This window comes from Bos indicus x Bos taurus, chromosome 18 (assembly GCF_003369695.1).
Source record: "Bos indicus x Bos taurus breed Angus x Brahman F1 hybrid chromosome 18, Bos_hybrid_MaternalHap_v2.0, whole genome shotgun sequence".
Classification (NCBI taxonomy): domain Eukaryota; kingdom Metazoa; phylum Chordata; class Mammalia; order Artiodactyla; family Bovidae; genus Bos; species Bos indicus x Bos taurus.
In genome coordinates this window covers 43359279-43378037 of record NC_040093.1, presented here as the reverse complement: position 1 = coordinate 43378037, position 18759 = coordinate 43359279, and the positions used below count along the sequence as shown (strand labels likewise).

General features: G+C 45.7%; 1 protein-coding gene across 2 annotated transcripts in view; it reads left to right on the top strand.

The window, feature by feature from the left end:
- The window catches only part of FTO (FTO, alpha-ketoglutarate dependent dioxygenase), a 424120-nt gene extending 406564 nt beyond the window's left edge, over positions 1-17556 (top strand). For both annotated transcript variants that reach the window (XM_027513571.1, XM_027513570.1), the window contains one exon: positions 15170-17556. In XM_027513571.1, the coding sequence (XP_027369372.1) occupies positions 15170-15323 (154 nt within the window). In that variant the 3' untranslated portion in view covers positions 15324-17556. The remainder of the gene's footprint in view (positions 1-15169) is intronic.
- Positions 17557-18759: the final 1203 nt, after the last annotated feature.

Below are 18759 nucleotides of genomic sequence, written 5' to 3'. Positions count from 1 at the left end.
GTGGCAGAGAATACTAGTTTCTCATTCTGTCCCCTTTCTTTCCTTGTTCCTGAGTACAGAATCCCAGGTTGTTTTTTTTTTTGTTTTTTTTTTTTTTAAAAAGCTTTTTATTTTATTTTGGAGTATAGCTAATTACCAATGTTGTAATAGATTCAGGAGGACAGCACAGGGCCTCAGCTATACATATGCATGTATCCATTCTCCCCCAAACTCCCCTCCCATCCAGGCTGCCACATGACATTGAGCTATGCTATAGAGTAGGCCTTTGTTGGTTAACCATTTTAAATATAACAGTGTGTACGTGTCGATCCCGAAGTCTCTAACTATCCCTTCCTCCCTGGCAACCGTAAGTCTGTAGAATCCCAGTCCTGATGGAGCAAAGAAGAAGGTGGCACATCCAGTTAAAACCCAGCACTTCCCAGCCTCTTCTGTAGCCCAGGGACTGAGTTCTAGTCTGTGAGCTAGAGGTGGAGGTTGGTTGGCTGTCTTCCTTAGAAGGAGGAGGTAAGGGTGTATTTTACCCCTCTCGCCTTCCTGCTCCTGCTTGGGATACCAGATACAGTGGCTAGGCACCTGGACCTTAAGGTGAGCTCAAAGATGGCAGCCATCAGCTAAGAATGGCAGAGCAAAAAGATAGATGGAGCAGCCCAAGTCCTGGATGTCTGTGGATTGCTGTCGTGTGACCTTCCATGAAAAAGCAAAAACAAGCTTCCCTCTTCTTTAGCCACTGTTAATTTCTAATCCCTCTCGCTGGCAGCTAGATGCAGTTTATAACTAATACTGCTGTTGCTGAATCGCTCAGTCAGGTCTGACTCCTTGAAACCTTATGGACTGTAGCCCTCCAGGCTCCTCTGCCAACGGGCCCTTTCCAGGCAAGAATACTGGAGTGGGTTGCCATTTCCTCCTCCAGGGGATCTTCCCAAGTCAAGGATTGAACCAGCATTTCCTGTGTGTCCTGCTTGGCAGGCAGATTCTTTACCACTGAGCCACCTGGGAAGCCCCTTATAACTAATATATGTGCTTCTTCTGTCTTCCTTCAGTAGAATAGGTACCTCCATGAGACCTGGAACTTTGTCTAGTTCATTACTGTATCTCTAGATCCTTGTGAAGTGAATATCACTCAGTCACGTCCAACTCTTGCGACCCCATGGACTGTAGCCCGCCAGGCTCTTCTGTCCATGGAATTTTCCAGGCAAGAACACCGGAGTGGGTTGTCATTTCCTACTCCACTAGATCCTTGTACCTAGTAAATGTTTGTTGAATGAATGAATGAACTCAGGCACACACACAGAGCACTAACCAAACCCCTTCTGCCCCAATCCTGTCTTGATCAGTAGGTCAGTAGGCAGGCACTTAGTAAGCTACACTGAGTTGTCATCCTTTTTTAAAATTGAAGTATAGTTGATTTACAATATTATATTAGTTTTAGGTGTACAGCAAACTGATTCAGTTATATATACATATATGTGTAAGGATTCCCCAGTGGCTCGGTGATGAAGAATCTGCCTACCAATTCAGGAGACGTAGGAGACTTAGGTTCAGTCCCTGGGTTGGGAAGATCCCCTGGAGAAGGGAAAGACTACCCCCTTGCCTGGAGAAACCCATAGACAGAGGAGCCTGGTGGCTACAGTCAGATATGACCGACTGACTAAACAACAGCATATGTATATATCTATACTTTTGAATTCTTTACCATTGTAGTTTATTGAGTTTTCCTCCTTTTTGATCACTGAACCCAGGAGCATAGCTATTTATGTGGGTAAAAGCAATTTTAATTTGTAAACATTAGCTGCAGAAACATCATTTCGTTCCTAGGGGTATAAAACGCAGGTTTGCTTTGGCTTCAAGATGAGGACATTTCTGACGTCTTTGGAGTTTGAGGCCTTGTTCGCATAGCAATCCTGATGCTACAGCTGCTTGGACTTCTTACCCTTCTACTGAAGAGCTCCACTGAAGTATAGTTTTATTCCTGTCATAAAACACCCGTAGGTGGCGGGAGCTGTTTATTATCTCTAATCTTGAAATGGCAGCTTAGAGAATCCGTGGGTTCTTGGGCTAGAGTAGAATCGTGTCCAGTGGAGGCTGTGATACACATGTGTTACCTCGAGGGAATGAGAATTTGCTGGCAAAAGTAGTTTCTGAATCAGAGTACAGTGAGCGGTAGTACTTCCAATTCCACCAGTAGAAGTGAGGTTTCCTGGAAAAATGCTGAGCTAGCAAATCACCTAAATTTCAGTCCCAGCTACATGACTTACAGCCATGTGACTGACCTAGTGCAAGGCCTCCACGTCCATATCTCTCCAGTCTCCAACCGGACCCTATCCTAGTAGTGACGGTCACTTGAGATAAGGTACGTGGAGGTAAACCATAGTATTTATATATAGGGGCAGACTTCCCTGGTGATCCAGTGGTTGAGAATCCGCCTTCCAATGCAGGGGACACAGGTTTGAGTCTAAGATCCCACATGCCATGTAGGCAGCTAAGCCCGCATGCCGCAACTTCTGAGCCCAAGAGCTACAATTCAAGAGAAGTCCACGTGCCGCAACGAAGGTCCTGCATGCTGCAACTAAGACCCACCACCACCAAAAATAAATAAAATAAATATCGTTAAATAGATTTTTATATCAAATCCCAATTTTTTTAAAGATGGGAAGAACCTTAGGGATTGTCTAACCCAGCCCTTCATTTTACAGATCTGAGTACCAGTGGCCAGAAAGTCAAGGTTTTGCCCACGGTCTCAGGATAGGTTAGTGGTAGAGCTGGGTCTTGAATTTCCAGACCAATATTTTGTCCTACCCTCTCATCCTCCTTGTCCGTGGGTAATAAGATATTCTCATTATTCCTCCTCTGATTGTGCCTTGTACTTTTACTGTCTTCATCATAAAATGGGTGCTCTCACAGAGAGATGAGTTCATCTTTGTACACTTGGAAGTTCCCACAATGCAAGTTGCTTTCCATCATCTGTGCGTCCCAACCCTATTTACTGTGGCTGCCCTTTCCTCCTCCAGGGTCTATTCCCAACCCAGGAATCAAACCCGCATCTCCTGCATCTCCTGCATTAGCAGGTGGATTGTTTACCACTGAGCTGCCTGGGAAAGCCCATTTATTGTAGCTACAATGTGCCAAACTCTGCTTTAGGCTCGGAGGATACAGCAATGAGTAAAACAGAAATTCCTGCCTTCAGAGAGCTTACACACACACACACATACACACATACACACACGGTATCAAGTGTTGTGGAGCAAAAAATGGGGCAGGAAAAGAAGACGGGGAGAGGGGAGCATGGGGTTGGATATGGAGGAAGGGGAGAAGCTGCTGTCTTCCGTAGGGCAATCTAGGAAGGCCTTGATCATTGGATTATGTTTAATCGATGACCTGAAGGAACAGGGGAATGAGCCACATGGATATTTTAGGGAAAGAGTTTTCAAAGCTGAAGAAACAGCAGATTTAAATACCTGAGAGTGTTCTTTGCCTGTTGAAGGAAGAAGAAATAAGCCAGTAGGACTGGATCAAAGTGAATAATGGGACAAATGGAAGGAGAGACCAGGAGTAGGGGTGGGGAAGGGGTAGGTCATGTAGGGACTTAAGGACCATTGTAAGAATTTTGACTTGGACTCCGTTTTTGTTTTTTTTAATTCTTTATTGAATTTGTTTTGCTCCTGTCTTATATTTTATTTTTTGGGGTGTAAGGTATGTGGGATCTTAGCTCCCCAACCAAGGATAGAACCCGCACCCTCTGCATTGGAAGGCCAAATCTTTAACCACTGGACCACCAGGAAGCACCAGGACTCAGCTCTTAAATGGGTGCAGAGCATAGATTCATCAAAAGACTGGGATGTGTGTGTGTTAGTCACTCAGGCATGTCGGACACTTTGTGACCCCATGGACTCTAGCCCGCCGGGCTCCCCTGTCCATGGGATATCCTTCATCAATTGGCACTCTGTTTCAGCCCGCCATTTTCTCACTCCACATTTGGACAGCCTTCCCCTGCCCACTGTTGGTTTCGGGCTCCACCGAGTTTTCTGTGTGAGTGCTCTCGATCTATTAACGAATGTTCTTAAAGGAGAGAAGAGGAACAAAGGCCCAGTTAGCCTCATGTTCGGTATAAGGTTAAAATAAACTTGGGAGATGCTTCTCGGCCTCCAAAAACCAATTAAGCAGGTTACTCGCAAGTATTTCTAAGAACAGCAGCCCAGTGGAAAGAGACTGACAGGTGAGCAGATGGGAGAACCATCAACTCAAATTTATTTCACAGCTTACAACTCAAATGAGCATTCCAGAGTCAGAACAGCTGGCCTTTTATGCTGTAAGCCATTGTCCTTTGCTTTGCTCATCTCTTAAGAGTATGAGCGGGTTATGTGGCAGTGGCCGTCTGTCTGTCGGTCTTTGACTTTGCAGGGAAAAATCCTTTGTAGGAAATAAGCTCTTGATGTAAACCAGATTCCTCTGTAATGTCTGCTGCTTCCATGGGTTTTGAAGTTTCTAGATCCTGAAAATCAACGGCTTTGACCCCTTAGCTTTCATTTTCATAACTATATTCATTATCTCTGTGACGGCTATTATCTGATTCTAAGTAAATGGAATTTAACCGAATAGTCAAAAAGCAAAAATCTTCAGGTTTGCAAGAAGAAACATTTTTTTTAAAATGTTACAGTGCATCTGAAAATCACAGCTGTCTTGAATTTCTGATCGTAAGTTATTCTGGGAGCTTTCTGAAGTTTGAGACTGTCCCATGCAAACTTTACTTAAGTTTCAGGCAACGGGGGAAGTCGTGAAATTTGGAAAGGGTTATCTTTTGTCAATCATGGCCTTTTGTGGGGTACGGTGCTGACAGAGGATGGAGGAGAGACCGTATTCTATGGCTGAAAGGAGGGCTTGATACTACCCTGTGGGGATTTTGTTCCAGTAATTGCATCAAATCAGACCTTCTGCCATGTTGCAGGTATAGCATTAATATCACTCATTAAGTCATAGGGCTGTATGCTTTCCCTCCCAATGGCAGAATCACTGGCAGAATATATTTTCTTCCAAAGTGTTTGTTTTCATTGTTGCCCTTTAAAAATAATGAGTTCATTCTATTCCCTTGCAAGGAAAGTTACTCTAGACTGCTTTGAAATTGTATATCTTTTGTTGAGCACAGTTCTGCAGTGGTTCCATAGCTTTGTGTGCTGGGGAACCCAACCCGGCCTCTCTTAAAACTCCTAACCAAGCTGCCTCAGACCTGATTCATATAATCGTCCAGCCGATTTGACCTTTATATTGTTACCCTCAGCCAGGTAGAAGTCATGCCAGTTTCAGATGACCCTATCATGTGACCAGAGATCAAAGGTCAGCAGCTCCTAAACGTTCAGCTGTCAAGGTAGCCCATTCATCACTCTCATTATGTAACTGACAAGCCGACAAATGAAGCTGGGGATAAAATTGTTTTCTACGCTCCACCTCCTGGGCTTACACCCCAGTGGTGGGCCAAGCAGTCTCACATATTAAGTGGTTCCACGAGCCTGCCGGAGTCCCTGGAGTAAGGGGAAGGAGTCCAGGAGGCCTGTTCTCTGTGCTGGACCCTGAGAAGTCACCAGTTGCCTGCTTAGGGGGCCAAGCTGCAGGTCTACAGGAACCAATGCTAAGTCTGGTATCCTCTGAAATGGAGATGAATTTAATGTGAGTTCTCTATGGACCCAAAGAAACCCTTGTGTCCCCTCCCCACCCCACATATGACCTTCAGCATTTTTGTGGTCCTTCGTGGCAGGTTAAGATGATGTGTGTTTTTGCAGACTCGAAGTCTGAAGAGTCACATGCAGAAATTCACATCAACAGGACCTTCCTCTAGGGAGTCTAGCTTGGGGCCAGGTGCCTTCAGGAAACTTTTTAAAACCAGGATCCAAAATTATTCTTTTGATGTCTATATTTTGGAATATTACAAAGAACTGGAGATTAGGAATCAGACAATTTTGCCAAATCCCAACTCTGTCCTTTCTTGAGCTGTGAAAGCTTGGACAAGTTAGTTAATCTTCTGTACCTCCACTTCTGTTCAAGGACATGCATTTAATGAGAAGACTTATACAGTGTCTGGGCTTCCCTGGTGGCTCAGATCGTAAAGAATCTGCCTGCAGTGTGGGAGATGTGGGTTCGATCCCTGGGTTGGGAAGATCCCCTGAAGAAGGGAACGGCTATCTGCCCCAGTATTCTGGCCTGGAGAATTCCATGGACTGTAGAGTCCATTGGGTCGCAAAGAGTCGGACACAACTGAGTGACTCTCACTTTCACTTTTCACAGTGCCTGATGCTTAGTGTATATGATTGTGTGTGTGTTAGTCGCTCAGTCATGTCCGACTCTTTGCCATTCCCTTCTCCAGGCGATCTTCCCGACCCAGGGATCGAACCCACATCTCCCACACTGCAGGCAGATTCTTTACCACCTGAGCCACCAGGGAAGCCCAGTGTATATGATTGGCTATGTTTAATGTTTCTATTACTATTATTACTATTCCTTTGTTCTGAGAGGAGATGTCATCAGGGAAGCAGAAGCATGAAATAGAAATTCTTTATAGGATCTCCCATAGCAACAGAACCTCTGAAAAACCTCGTAAGGGCAGATGGGTAAGGAGATGGCAGGATTACACAGTGTAGTCATGTGGGTTGGGAGGAAGCCCTAGAGGAGGCAGCAGATTGTACTGTAGAAGGGAAAAGCATGTGCTGTCCTCCTGGGCCCTGAAAGAAAGAACAGAGATGCCTTTAAGGCCTATTAAATGGCTCAGCAAGCCATTCCATTGCCGAAAAGCATCCCTGACTTTTATACCAGCAAGAGGTCTTGGGACCTTGCCTTTTCCTCTCCTGACCTCTTGGAGGTACTATCTGAGCACCGTATCCCTCACCCCAGTGCTGCTCTTCTTTGGTGGAGCCTTCGCCCCAGGTCACAGGGGCTCTTTCAGTGATCCAGAGTGGGACAAAGCCTTGGTTCCATACACCAGGTGGGCCGGAAACCCCGGTCAAAGGGAATTTCTTTTTGGATCCCAGGTTGGAACTCTTGACACCCTGCTATTTATGGTTACTGGGCTACTTAATATATTAATATTATATTTCAGAGAAATTCTAGGTAATACTGGTGTTGAGGTGAAGAATTAGGAACTATGAGAACCACTGTTAACATAGAAAATGTAATGTTTGAGTTCCAAACAAGTGTGGGAAACAGCTGTTAATATTTACAGCAGCTGGGCTTTGCTTGGGTTATTCCCATCCCCTCCCAATGAGAGAACAGTATAGGATCAGAGTTGTTGTTGTTTACTCACTAGGTCATGTCTGACTCTTCTCGACCCCATGGACTGTAGCCCACCAGGCTCCATCCATGGGATTCTCCAGGCAAGAATACTGGAGTGGGTTGCCATTTCCTCCTCCAGGGGATCTTCCTGCTGCTGCTGCTGCTAAGTCGCTTCAGTCATGTCTGTGTGACTCCATAGACGGCAGCCCACCAGGCTCCCCCATCCCTGGGATTCTCACCCAAGGATTGAACCCGCATCTTCCGCATTGCAGGCGGATTCTTTACCACTGAGCCACCAAGGAAGCCCACACGTAAAGTACTGCTTGTCTTTAAACACTGGGATTACTCTGCCTGGCGAGACGTTTCTATTCTACTGGGCCTGGGGAGACTAAGAACAGAGAGCAGTCAAAGTCCCGGATTGATCTGAGCTCCATCCAAAGCGTAGAAGCCACTGAAGAAATTATTACTCCTTTACATTGTTATTTCCTACTTTTTGCACGCTGGTCCTGGCAGTTGGGTTTTGCAGGTTAAATGTATTAATCGATTTGATGTGACACGTCAGGATTTTCTACTTGAGTGAAGCCTCTTCAACTTTGGTGCTGGTTGACACTGTTTGAGGGAATGAATATATTCTGATGTGGCCAATATCCTGAAAAAGGCTTCTGTTTGATGTGAATCAGAAGGACGGTCAGCTCCTCAGCATGAATGAAAATTCCAGAAAAAAACTCGGACTTGGAGAAGAGTGTACTTTTTTTAGTCTTTGGTTATTTTCTGATGACGCTGTGAGTCTAAATTGTTCTAGTCTTTAAAAGTGTGATGTCTTTCACACTAGCTTTTTTTTTTTTTTAATGCTTTCTTTTTAACGGCTACAATATGTTTCATTGTCTGGATACACATAGTTTATTCATTTTTTTCCCACACATTTTAAAGCGTTACAGGCCTCCCAGCCAATGTTGCCTGAGCTGTATTTTAAAAATAGGACTTGTATCACATTGGAAAGGGCTGTTACTGTTGTTTAGTCGCTAAGTCGTGTCCAACTCTTTTGCAACCCCATGGACTGTAGCCTGCTAGGCTCCTCTGTCCATGGCATTTGCCAGGCAAGTATACTGGAGTGGGTTGCTGTTTCATTATCCAGGGGATCTTCCCAACGCAGGGATCAAACCTGTGTCTCCTTCTTGGCAGGCAGATTCTTTACCACTGAGCCACCTGGGAAGTTGGAACGAACTATGGAGGTGTAATTCAACATTTGTGCAGTAGTCTACATATTTTAAAGGACTTTTATGTACATCGTTTAATTTTTATCTTCACCTAGTCCAGTGAAGCAGGGAAACACAGACTTCACACGGCAGTTGAGGAAACTAAGAGGTCAAGAAATTTTTCTCAGGGTCACCCCAGGAATACAGTTGACCCTTGAATAGATTTGAACTAAGAAGATTCCCTGATACATGGATTTTTAATAAATAAATATACAGTCAGACCTCTGTATCTGGATACATAACCTGAGGATACGGAGGGCCAGCTGAAAGGGATATGAGCATCCATGGATTTTGGTACCCAAGCAGGGGATTCTGGAATCAATTCCCCAACAATACTGGGGGATGACTCTATATACCTGGGGGTGACTGTCTATACCCGTGGATAACTGTATAATTAGAAGTAGTTTAGGCTCTTAAAAGATAAAGGAGTGGGACTTTTCTGGTGGCCCAGTGGTAAATACTTCACACTCCCACCGCAGGGGGCATGCGTTCGATTCCTGTTTGGGGAACTAAGATCCCACATGCCACAAAGCACAGCCAAAAGAAAAGAAAGCTCTGTCAGAAGATGAAGGTGTATCTTTTACATCTATAGACAAAAGATACTTATGCTCTGAGAACCTCAAAGTCATTGGAATGAAGAGAAGAAAGTTTTATCAGTTCATTTGCTGTAATTATTTTTGTAGAAAGATGACGAAAACATTTTGCTCCTTTCGTTCCCCTGAAATGGTTTGGAATCTCCTGAATACCTGAATTTGGCAGGAATAGCCAAGGAATCAGGGGATAGGGCCCATTTTGGTCCAAATGGGAATCCATGAGAAAGATGGAACATGGTAGAAAGGGTAGCCTACCAAATGTCCAGGGTCTGCCCATCCCCATGCTCTCCCACCTGCCACTGAATTAACCTTGCGTGAGGCAGCTCTCTTGTGAAACATGGTTCAAATGCCAACCTCTTCCTCTCTCAGGTTATTGTGAAATCAGTGCTGCGGGTTAAGATTCTTCAGGATGCTCAAACAACATGCAGAATGTACTTACTTTATCAGGAGTTACTCTCTTCTTTCACATTAAAGAATTCTCTCTTAGGAGTTTGTTTTCCTTGTCTCCTCAAGGCCTGTGCTTGGTAATATTTAATCCATTAAGTTCTAGTTTCTGGTACTTCTTTCTTTCTTTTTTTTTTTTTTTTAATGCTTGCTTTATCCCAGTCCATCTTTTAGCAGGAGCCATTTGTTCCGAAATCTTGTCATTTCATCAAGCATACTTAATGGAAATGTTACCTGTCCTTCTTTATTTGTCGCAAAATTTAAGGACGAGGAGGAAGACCGTACATGTTTTCTTAAAATCAATGGCCAGCACATTACTGTAAAACCTATTGATTAAAAACACAAAGTATAATGTTAGTCATTTAGTCTGTGAAGTGATGCAATAAGGGGAGAAATTTATCCTCTGACTCTTGCATTAACCTTTTATTGACTGCTTGCATACCCATAATTAACACACACTTTAGCTAAAGTGGTTAATTTCAGCATGGCGACCAGTGCTCCCTAATGTAGCTGCCGTCCTGATGATCCAGATGGAAGTGTAGCCCTGGGGGAAATCAGCGAGCAGTGGGGCCCTGCATGAGTTACACCTGTGGGCGGGGACGAGGAGGGGACCTCTGGACAGTCGGCTCACAGACCAGCCAACGGGACACCTTTCAGCTGCTTCCTGTTTCGTCACTAGGTCATTCAGGGAGAACTCTTCCTCAGTAGCAGGAGTTTTGAGGGTGGCTTATAGAGTCCTTTGAATTGAAATAACGTGATTTTCGGAGGGAGAGAGATGATGTATATGTCATTTTCCTCTGCTCCCCTGGCAATGCTCCATAAAAGGAGCAGGGTTTTCTAAGTGAAAATGAAAGCCACCAAGGCTTCCCTGGTGGCTCAGATGGTAAAGAATCTGCCCGCAGTGCAGGAGACCCAGGTCGGGAAGATCCCCTGGAGAAGGAAATGGCAACCCACTCCAGTATTCTTGCCTGAAAAATCCCTCAGATGGAGGATCCTGATGGGCTACAGTCGACGGGGTCGCAAAGAGTCAGACACAACTGAGCAACATCACTTTCTTTCTTTTCTAAGTAGATCTAAGTTTATTTGTTAATCCAAAGCATTCAAAAGAGGATTTTTTTCTTAAGGATAGGAGTAGAGAGTACAAGGTGGAAAGGGGAAACTGTAACTTTCTTACTGTTGAGCTGAGTTTTTTGCTGTTTAGCTTGAGTTTCTTACTATTTAGCTTCTCTCCTCTGTAAGAAAAGAAACTGAAGTCACTCAGTGGTGTCTGACTCTTCTCGACCCCATGGACGGTAGCCTACCAGGCTCCTCCGTCCATGGGATTTTCAAGGCAAGAGTACTGGACTGGGTTGCCGTTTCCTTCTCCAGGGGATCTTCCCAACCCAGGAATCAAACCCGGGTCTCCTGAGTTGTAGGCAGACGCTTTTACTCTCTGAGCCACCAGGGAAGTCATGTCTGTAAGAGATGGAACCAATTCCACTCAAACCACATGGCCAAGCATAGGGACGGGACAAATTCCCCATAGGAAAATTAGAATCTTCTTTGTGGCAAAGATGGGAATAGACACCAGACAGCCAATGTCCACCGCTGTTAGGATTCCTAAATCATTGCTTAAGAGAACTCAGGGCCCCTTGATTTTGCGAGAACCACAGAGTATTCACGCTGAGAAACCATCCAACTTCGTTTCCTGGAAATGCCAAGTCAGCCTGAAACAGCTGCCACTGAAGTAGTCCAATGCCAGTGCCTATTAAGAATTCTGGGTCTTCAGGAGCAACCGCTATGTCTTTTCTGCATCTCAGTAGTTTAGCCTGTCACTGGAGAGTTGCAGCAGCTTGCATACATAAGCCTTGGCATCCTGGAATGTCACATTGTGCTCGGATTCAGCCTCAGGCTTCATCTGATTCAAGCCAGAAAGAGTTGCTCTGGCTCTCCAGTTTCCCCCACAAAGAGCCAATCCAGAGGCCACCCCGCTCAGTTCGTTGAAGGGAGGGGACGGTCAGAGGAGCAACAGGCAGCCCCCTCATTGGCATCTCCTGTCGTCACTGGAGACACCAGTTCACTACTGGCAGGAGAAGTAACAATAGTGACAATTCAGTTCAGTTCGGTCGCTCAGTCGTGTCTGACTCTTTGCGACCCCATGAATCACAGCACGCCAGGCCTCCCGTAGTATTTAGTAATAATGTGCCAGGCGGTGTGCTAAGTACTTCACATGTGTTAATCCCTATAACTTTCACAACAAGCCCAGACGGAAGGTACTATCATTGTCGTCATCATTATTCTCATGTGACAAGTGAGCAACTGAGGTTTGGTGAGTTTAGGATACTCAAGATGTCAGGCCCCAGGGAAGTGGCAGTGCTGCGTGTCCAGAGGACACCTTCACCACTGTGCTTCCCCGTCTTAGGATGGGAGAGAGACTGAATGGTGGTTTCAGCAGGGGCTTCCCTGGGAGCTCAGCTGGTAAAGAATCCACCCGCAATTCAGGAGACCTGGTTCGATTCCTAGGTCAGGAAGATGCCCTGGAGAAGGGATAGGCTACCTGCTCCAGTATTCTTGGGCTTCCCTGGTGGCTCAGACGGTAAAGAATCCACCAGAAATGGGGGAGACGTGGGTTCGATCCCTGGGTCGGGAAGATCGCCTGAAGAAGGACATGGCAACCCACCAGTATTCTTGCCTGGAGAATCCCCATGGACAGAGGAGGCTGGTGGGCTACAGTCCATGGGATCACAAAGAGTCAGACGCAACTGAATGACTAAGCATAGTACAAGAAAATATGCCTTCAGGTCATTCTCAAGCCTTTCTTTTTCAGTCCCAGTATCTGGCATGGTGTTGAAGCAGACGGTATGACTTGAGTCAGAGCTGACTGTCCTTGTAGGTGGATACATGACCTCAACAGCACGCCCTCTGCGGAGCCCAGTCATGATCACTGACAAACTGGCAAGGAGCGCTGAGCATTAAAGGAAGAGTTATGTTTTTGTTTTGCGGCTTGCAAACTCTTAGTGTGGCATGTGGAATCTAGTTCCCCGACCAAGGGTCGAACTCGGGTCCCCTGCATGGAGAGCGTGGAGTCTCAGCCACTGGACCACCAGGGAAGTCCCTAAAGGAAGCTCTTTAAAGGCTCTTGAGGGGACTTCCCTGGTGGTCCAGTGGCTGAGACTCTGCACTCCCAGTGCACACGATGCAGGTTTGTTCTCTGGTCAGGGAGCTAAGATCCCACGTGCCTCGGAGCAACTAAACCCTAAATTAATGAACTCTAAACTACTGGAGTCCGTGGGCCACAACTAGAGGGTCCTTGCCCTGCAGTGAAATATCCCACATGACGCAGTGAAGATCTTGAGTGCCGCAACCAAGACCCAACACAGCCAAATAAATGAATAAATGAATATTTAAAAACAGTGATCTTGAAAGATCTAGATTAAGTGGCCCTAAAGAGCCCCAGCAAGGGGTTCTGTCTCTAGTCCAGAGGGAGGCAGTGAGTATACACAGCTCCTAGCCTCTCAGGGCCAGCATGAGGAGGTAGTCCCCACATCAGTCAGCCCTTCCATCAGAAGAACAATAGTAGAAAATCAGAGCCACTTCACCCAGAAGAAAACTGGATGGGCTTCGGACGTGTGCAATACAGTGTCAGCAAAAGTCTGCAGGAGGTGTTCATATTTCCAATACTTTCTCAAAATGAGGGGGCCAAACCCATTTGACAGATGAAAAAGCATCTCTATTGACTTTGGACAAACCTTACACCAGCCAGGGTGGATCAGGACTTATCAGAGCCCTTTAATCTGCCAACCAGGATAATGTGTGCAGAGATCATTTCCCTGCCGTGAGATGGAAGTGCTCAATTTGGAATAACTCTCCCTCTCTGGTAAATTGAGCCTTACTCTCTGATTCCGAGGCCGAGAGACAGCGCAATTTAAAAAGCTTCGCAGAGTTCCTTTGTAATTAGTCGCAGCTTCCCTTGAATATTAATTTCTCCCCCATCCCTTTCATGTGATTTAGAGACTATATCTCTAGAACTGAAGTGAGCGGCAGCGTCTCAAACACCTATTATTATTAAGTAGTCTGTAGAACAGCCTCTGTTCTTCGGTGCTGTGTGGGCTTATCAGTGCAAACAGTTTAATATTTATGCTAAGAGGATTGTCAAAAGCAGCTTCTGTTGCTTTAATTCTTGTTTTAAATAAATAATGAGAACATTTAAACACATTACTCTTCTTGGGGCCCTGAGGTCAGCTAATCTTATTATTTATGAAGTGATGTGCTACATAATAGTACTTAGTGCATGTTAACAGACGCTATTATCAGGGCCCGATGCGGAGAGCCGAAGATATATTGGAATGTTATGTGTAATGTACGACGGATTGAGTGCACAGAATGCCGGTGGAGCAATTAACCACCCGAGAAAATAGGTGTAAAGTTGAAGTATGTTTTCCCATGGGGATCCCCTCACCATTAATAATTCCCCAGAGGAGAAGATGTCTTTTAGTTAGGAGCCTTCTCAACCATCAAGGCTTGGAAATAGGGTCGGGATGGTCCATTCTTTGATCTCTTCATAGTCCTACACGGAAGGCACATGATGGATGGGTAGGGCCACTTTTTTAATTGATTTAGAGGGTAAGGCCGAGAAGGTGGGGGTGGCGTGGGAGAGGACCAGGCAACTCTCCCAGATGTACTCAAGAGTAATTCTTTTTGGGGGCACGCACTGTCCCCGCCACGTACTCCAAGAGAACAGAGAAATTGTTCGTTTCTTATTGCAATCTGTGTTTTCTTCTCTCTGATCCTCATTTCTCAGATACATAAAGCCAAAGCCACCGAGTTTTCCCAGATCAATTTCCAGTAAGCTGGTCTCTTGGAGAGGTAGCTGCCTGCCAAGGTGTGACAGTGTGGCCCCAACTTTTTTCCTCCGAGGCTATAATTTAGTTGCATATGATAATTAATTTCTCTACTATTGATGAATAATCCATTTAATAAAAACCGTGATTTAAGTGTTTTCCTTAGGGAGTCACTCTTGCTAGCCTCTTAATTTAATTTTGTGGAAGTTTTCCCCACCTATTCATCAGTGGAAATGATTATTAACCTCTATTTGCATATATCCTTATAAATTGGTCTCTCCTTGGAGTGCCTTTTTCCGAGCACAGCAAGCTGGGACACTTGTAAATCTCCAGGATCTCTGAAGTCAATCCCAGTCTGTAATATTGTTTAATCTATTCTTGGATGTTTTAATGGCAGTAAATTCAATTTAATCTTTCCCAGTAATCTAGTAATACATGGAAATCCCACAAACATTTAAATCTGATAATGGTTTAATCACATACTTTAAATAACAGTCGAGATAATGAAAAAATAATTCACCATTTTAAAGGCAGAGTAACTGAATTTCCCCCCAATGATTGGCTTCTACAAAGCTCTTGAGAGAGAATACAAATCTGGGAATTGAAATAAAGAAGTTCCAGCCTCATCAAGAACAGTTCTTCCTTCTTAAAAACACACCTGCTTTCTGCCTCCCAAACTCATTTTTCCTTCCTCCTCATCACCACCATCACAGTGGATTGCCAAGGTTGCCCCAAGTTGCCTGAGTATGGGTCTTGCAGTCTTTTCTTCCTGGGAATTAACTGCCTATTCTTACTTTTCCAGGTGCCAGTCTCGAATTGCCCGAACTTTACCCGCTGATCAGAAGCCAGAATGCCGGCCGTACTGGGAAAAGGGTGATCCTTCGATGCCTCTGCCATTTGATCTCACAGAGATCGTTTCTGAACTCAGAGGTCTGCTTCTGGAAACCAGGCCCTAGAGGCAGAGCGCAGTCCTCAGGTGGAGGAGGAAAGGCTATTTTCAGTTCCTCTTCTCCAACCCTGTCGTGGGCTTAGGCAAGGGCGGTATGGGGTAGACTTGGCCTTGAGATTGTAGAAACTGTTGAGATGATAGAGAATGGCCTTGGAGATTGTTTCCAGTTGGGAACAATTAGGGAGTGGAACCCATGAAGATTAAAATGTTTGAAAATGACACAGTGTTATAGTGATTTGGTATTAAATTAAAAATACCCCAAAAATATAATACCCCCCCCCAAAAAAAGAAACAAAAAACTATTCCCCACTTGGATTTTTAATGCAAGCTATTCCACTCCTGAGGCCTGGGGAGTGACCAGGGTGAACCTGGCCTTTGGCAGAACCTAACCTACTTTGCTCTTTCCCAAGCCTTTGCAGAGTCCCTACAGGGGATCTCTCCAGTCATGGAGGAGAAGATCAAATTTAGAGACGTTTAGCCCATTTTCTCAACACATCCTTCAGAGTCTCTGTGGTCCAATATGGTAGCCACTAGGTAGATGGGGCTTCTACCATTTAAATTCCATTTTAATTGTAATTAAAAATTCAGTTCTTCAGTTGCATGAGCCACATTTCAAGTGCTTAGTAGCCCAGGTGTGGCTAGAGACTACTGTGTTGGACACAGAACGTTTTCATCTTTGTAGAAAGCCCTCCTAGACGATACTTCTGTCAAAAGTTTGAGAGCGAGAGAGTCAATCTTCCAGTTCTCTGTAGCTGCTCTCCCCACCTGCAAAATAAATGAGAAGAGCAATGCCTCGTTGGAAAGTAGCCTCTTTCCCTTCTCTAAGGCAGCCAAGGTTGTGAGCCCTGTACTCTGCACACAGGAAGAGAGCAGTGTTGAAGATTAAAATAAAACTGACATCTTGTCTTTAGGAAGTTCCCCTGATCTAATGAAAGAGACAAAACTCTATTTACATTGCTTCTTGGATTTAACCAACACACTACATATTTGTTTTCCTTTAATTCCCCCATTCACACATAAGGGCTAGAATTGAGGCTTGAAGAACCCTAGTGCCCCATCCTGGTGATGCTGGAGCACCAGAGAAATGAGAAAGAGGTTAGAACTTGGGCTTTGGTTTTCGAGTGCCTAGATGCAAATGCCCACTGGCTTGTGATCTTTGAGTGTGACTGTGCCTCGGTTTCCTCATCTGTATAATGGGGATACTACAGGCACACTGATTCCCAAGGTGAAGATGAAATGAAATAATCTAGTTCCAGATTTAGAACAATCTCTGGTACGTAGATAAACACGCAGCAAATATTAGTAAAATATTATATATCAGTAAGCTGACCTGCTGTAGGCATTTTCCCCTCCCTTCCTCAATCTTGGTGCCAGTTTGTCTCATGATGCCATGAACCCACCTCTCGCTTTCGGGCCTGGCTTTCACCCTATGGTGGCCCCAGAAATCACAAGATTAGTCAGCCCCTCTCCCCAGCCTGTCGCTTTCTCTTGTCATCTGCAGTATTCGGGAAGCCGAGGAGCTTTTTCACCCATTCAGAGGTACCCTGAGAACTAAACTCTCCCGCCATCAGAATCTCACCGGTTCAAGGTTTGGGCTCATTTCTATAGAGTTTACCTCAGAGAGATCACATCACACAAGGCAGATGGGGTTTCACCATCTTGAGACTCTCAAATCTTAGATGAGTTCCCTGATGCCCTTAAGCCTCAGTCTCCTCATCAGTAAAAGATGAAGTGCTCCCTCTTACGGTTGCGGGAATGATGAAATGAAATCATGGAGGCAGGGTGTGCAGGGCAGCCTCGGGACCATATCGCCTCCTGTTTTATTTCACCCCCCAGAATGTTTGTTCCTTGTCATAGTTCATGAGGAGCCAGTATTTAAAAATGGAAGATTTCATATAACATAAAGTTGTGTGCGTCCTCTTTAAAATTCAGAGCACCCAGCAGCCTCCATCCTGACATGGCAGAGAGCTAGGTAGCATCCTCTTAGGTGGGGCCTGAACCCTCCATGGCCGCCGTCACTCCCAGTTACCATTTATTGTGAATCTGACCATCTTTACCCCTTCACGTCAGCACCTGCTTGCTTGCACCCGTAGAGTAGAAATAAATAATAACGTTGCGTGCTTACCCCCATATGTGTGTATTACTATCCAGCTATTGTTGTGGACTGCTTGTACTAATATGCCATGTACATCGTAAAACACGCATAAACAATAAAAATATTGAAAGGATGAGATAAGAAACCGAGAGAGTGCCTGCTCTGTTTCTCCTCTCGCAGGGGCAGGTGAGCATGCTTCCTGGGCCCGGCGGGGGCGGGGCGGGGCGGGGCGGGGCGGTGGGGTAGCAAGTGAAGAGTGTGCTCAGGGTCTTTCAGGTGGGGAAACAGCCAGTGTTGGAGAAACCACTTCCAGCTGCTGCTAAGTCGCTTCAGTCGTGTCCGACTCCGTGCGACCCCATAGACGGCAGCCCTCCAGGCTCCTCCGTCCCTGGGATTCTCCAGGCAAGAGTAGTGGAGTGAGTTGCCATTGCCTTCTCCAAAGCACTTCCAGGAGTGAATCCAAAAGGTGAGATCATGTTTTCTCAGAAGAAGTGGTGGCTTTCAATGAGCTTGAGCCCAGTGTGTTTGAGGATTACCTACGCTTGCTCTCGGAGAGGGGTAGGGTAGGTTTCAGACAGGTAGAAGGGGGAAGGGCAAGAGATGATTAAAAAAAGGGGTGGCTGGGGACACTAAGCTGACAATCAACTCAGTTCCTGCTCCTCCCCCGTGAACTACTGAAGGACTTTTCTGGGGACATGGGCCATGTGGGTAGTGGGGGCGGGGAGGAAGCTTTGCCCTGGTTCCACCTTTAGTCAGCAGTCGTCACTGCTACCTGTAAGGCTTCCCCATCCCCTGGTCCCAGCTATCATCAGAAAGTTATCTGAAGAGATAGGTCCCTTTCTGCTAAGATGCTACTGACTTTCCCTCCCACAGATGTTTCTTGACCACCTACTGCACCTCAGGGGCGTGGTGAACCCTGGACGTCCAAGGAGGTCCCTGCCTTCCAAGGGCTCCCGTGTACCGACCCCCATGCAGGAGTGGGGGATGTGGTAACCCCAGTAGGAACTTAACTCTATAGTGGGGAAACAGTCAGCCTGCAAATAAACAACACGATGGTTTCCAATCATTTTCAATACCAGGATGGAAACCCATAAGGCAAGGGGACAGAGCATAGCTGGGGACTGAGGAAGGATGACTTGGCTTAGGAAGTCCAGGAAAGGGGGTGATGAGGGAAGAGCTTCCCAGGAAAGGGAACAGCAGGTACAAAGGCCCTGAGGCTGGAAGGTGCTTAGAGTGGGAAGATCAAGGAAGAGAAAGGACCACGATGGCTGAAGCAAAGAAACAAGGCCAAGGAGGGAAGGAGATGCAGGTAGGGCGGAGGCGGGACCAGCCTTTGAATGTGATTCTC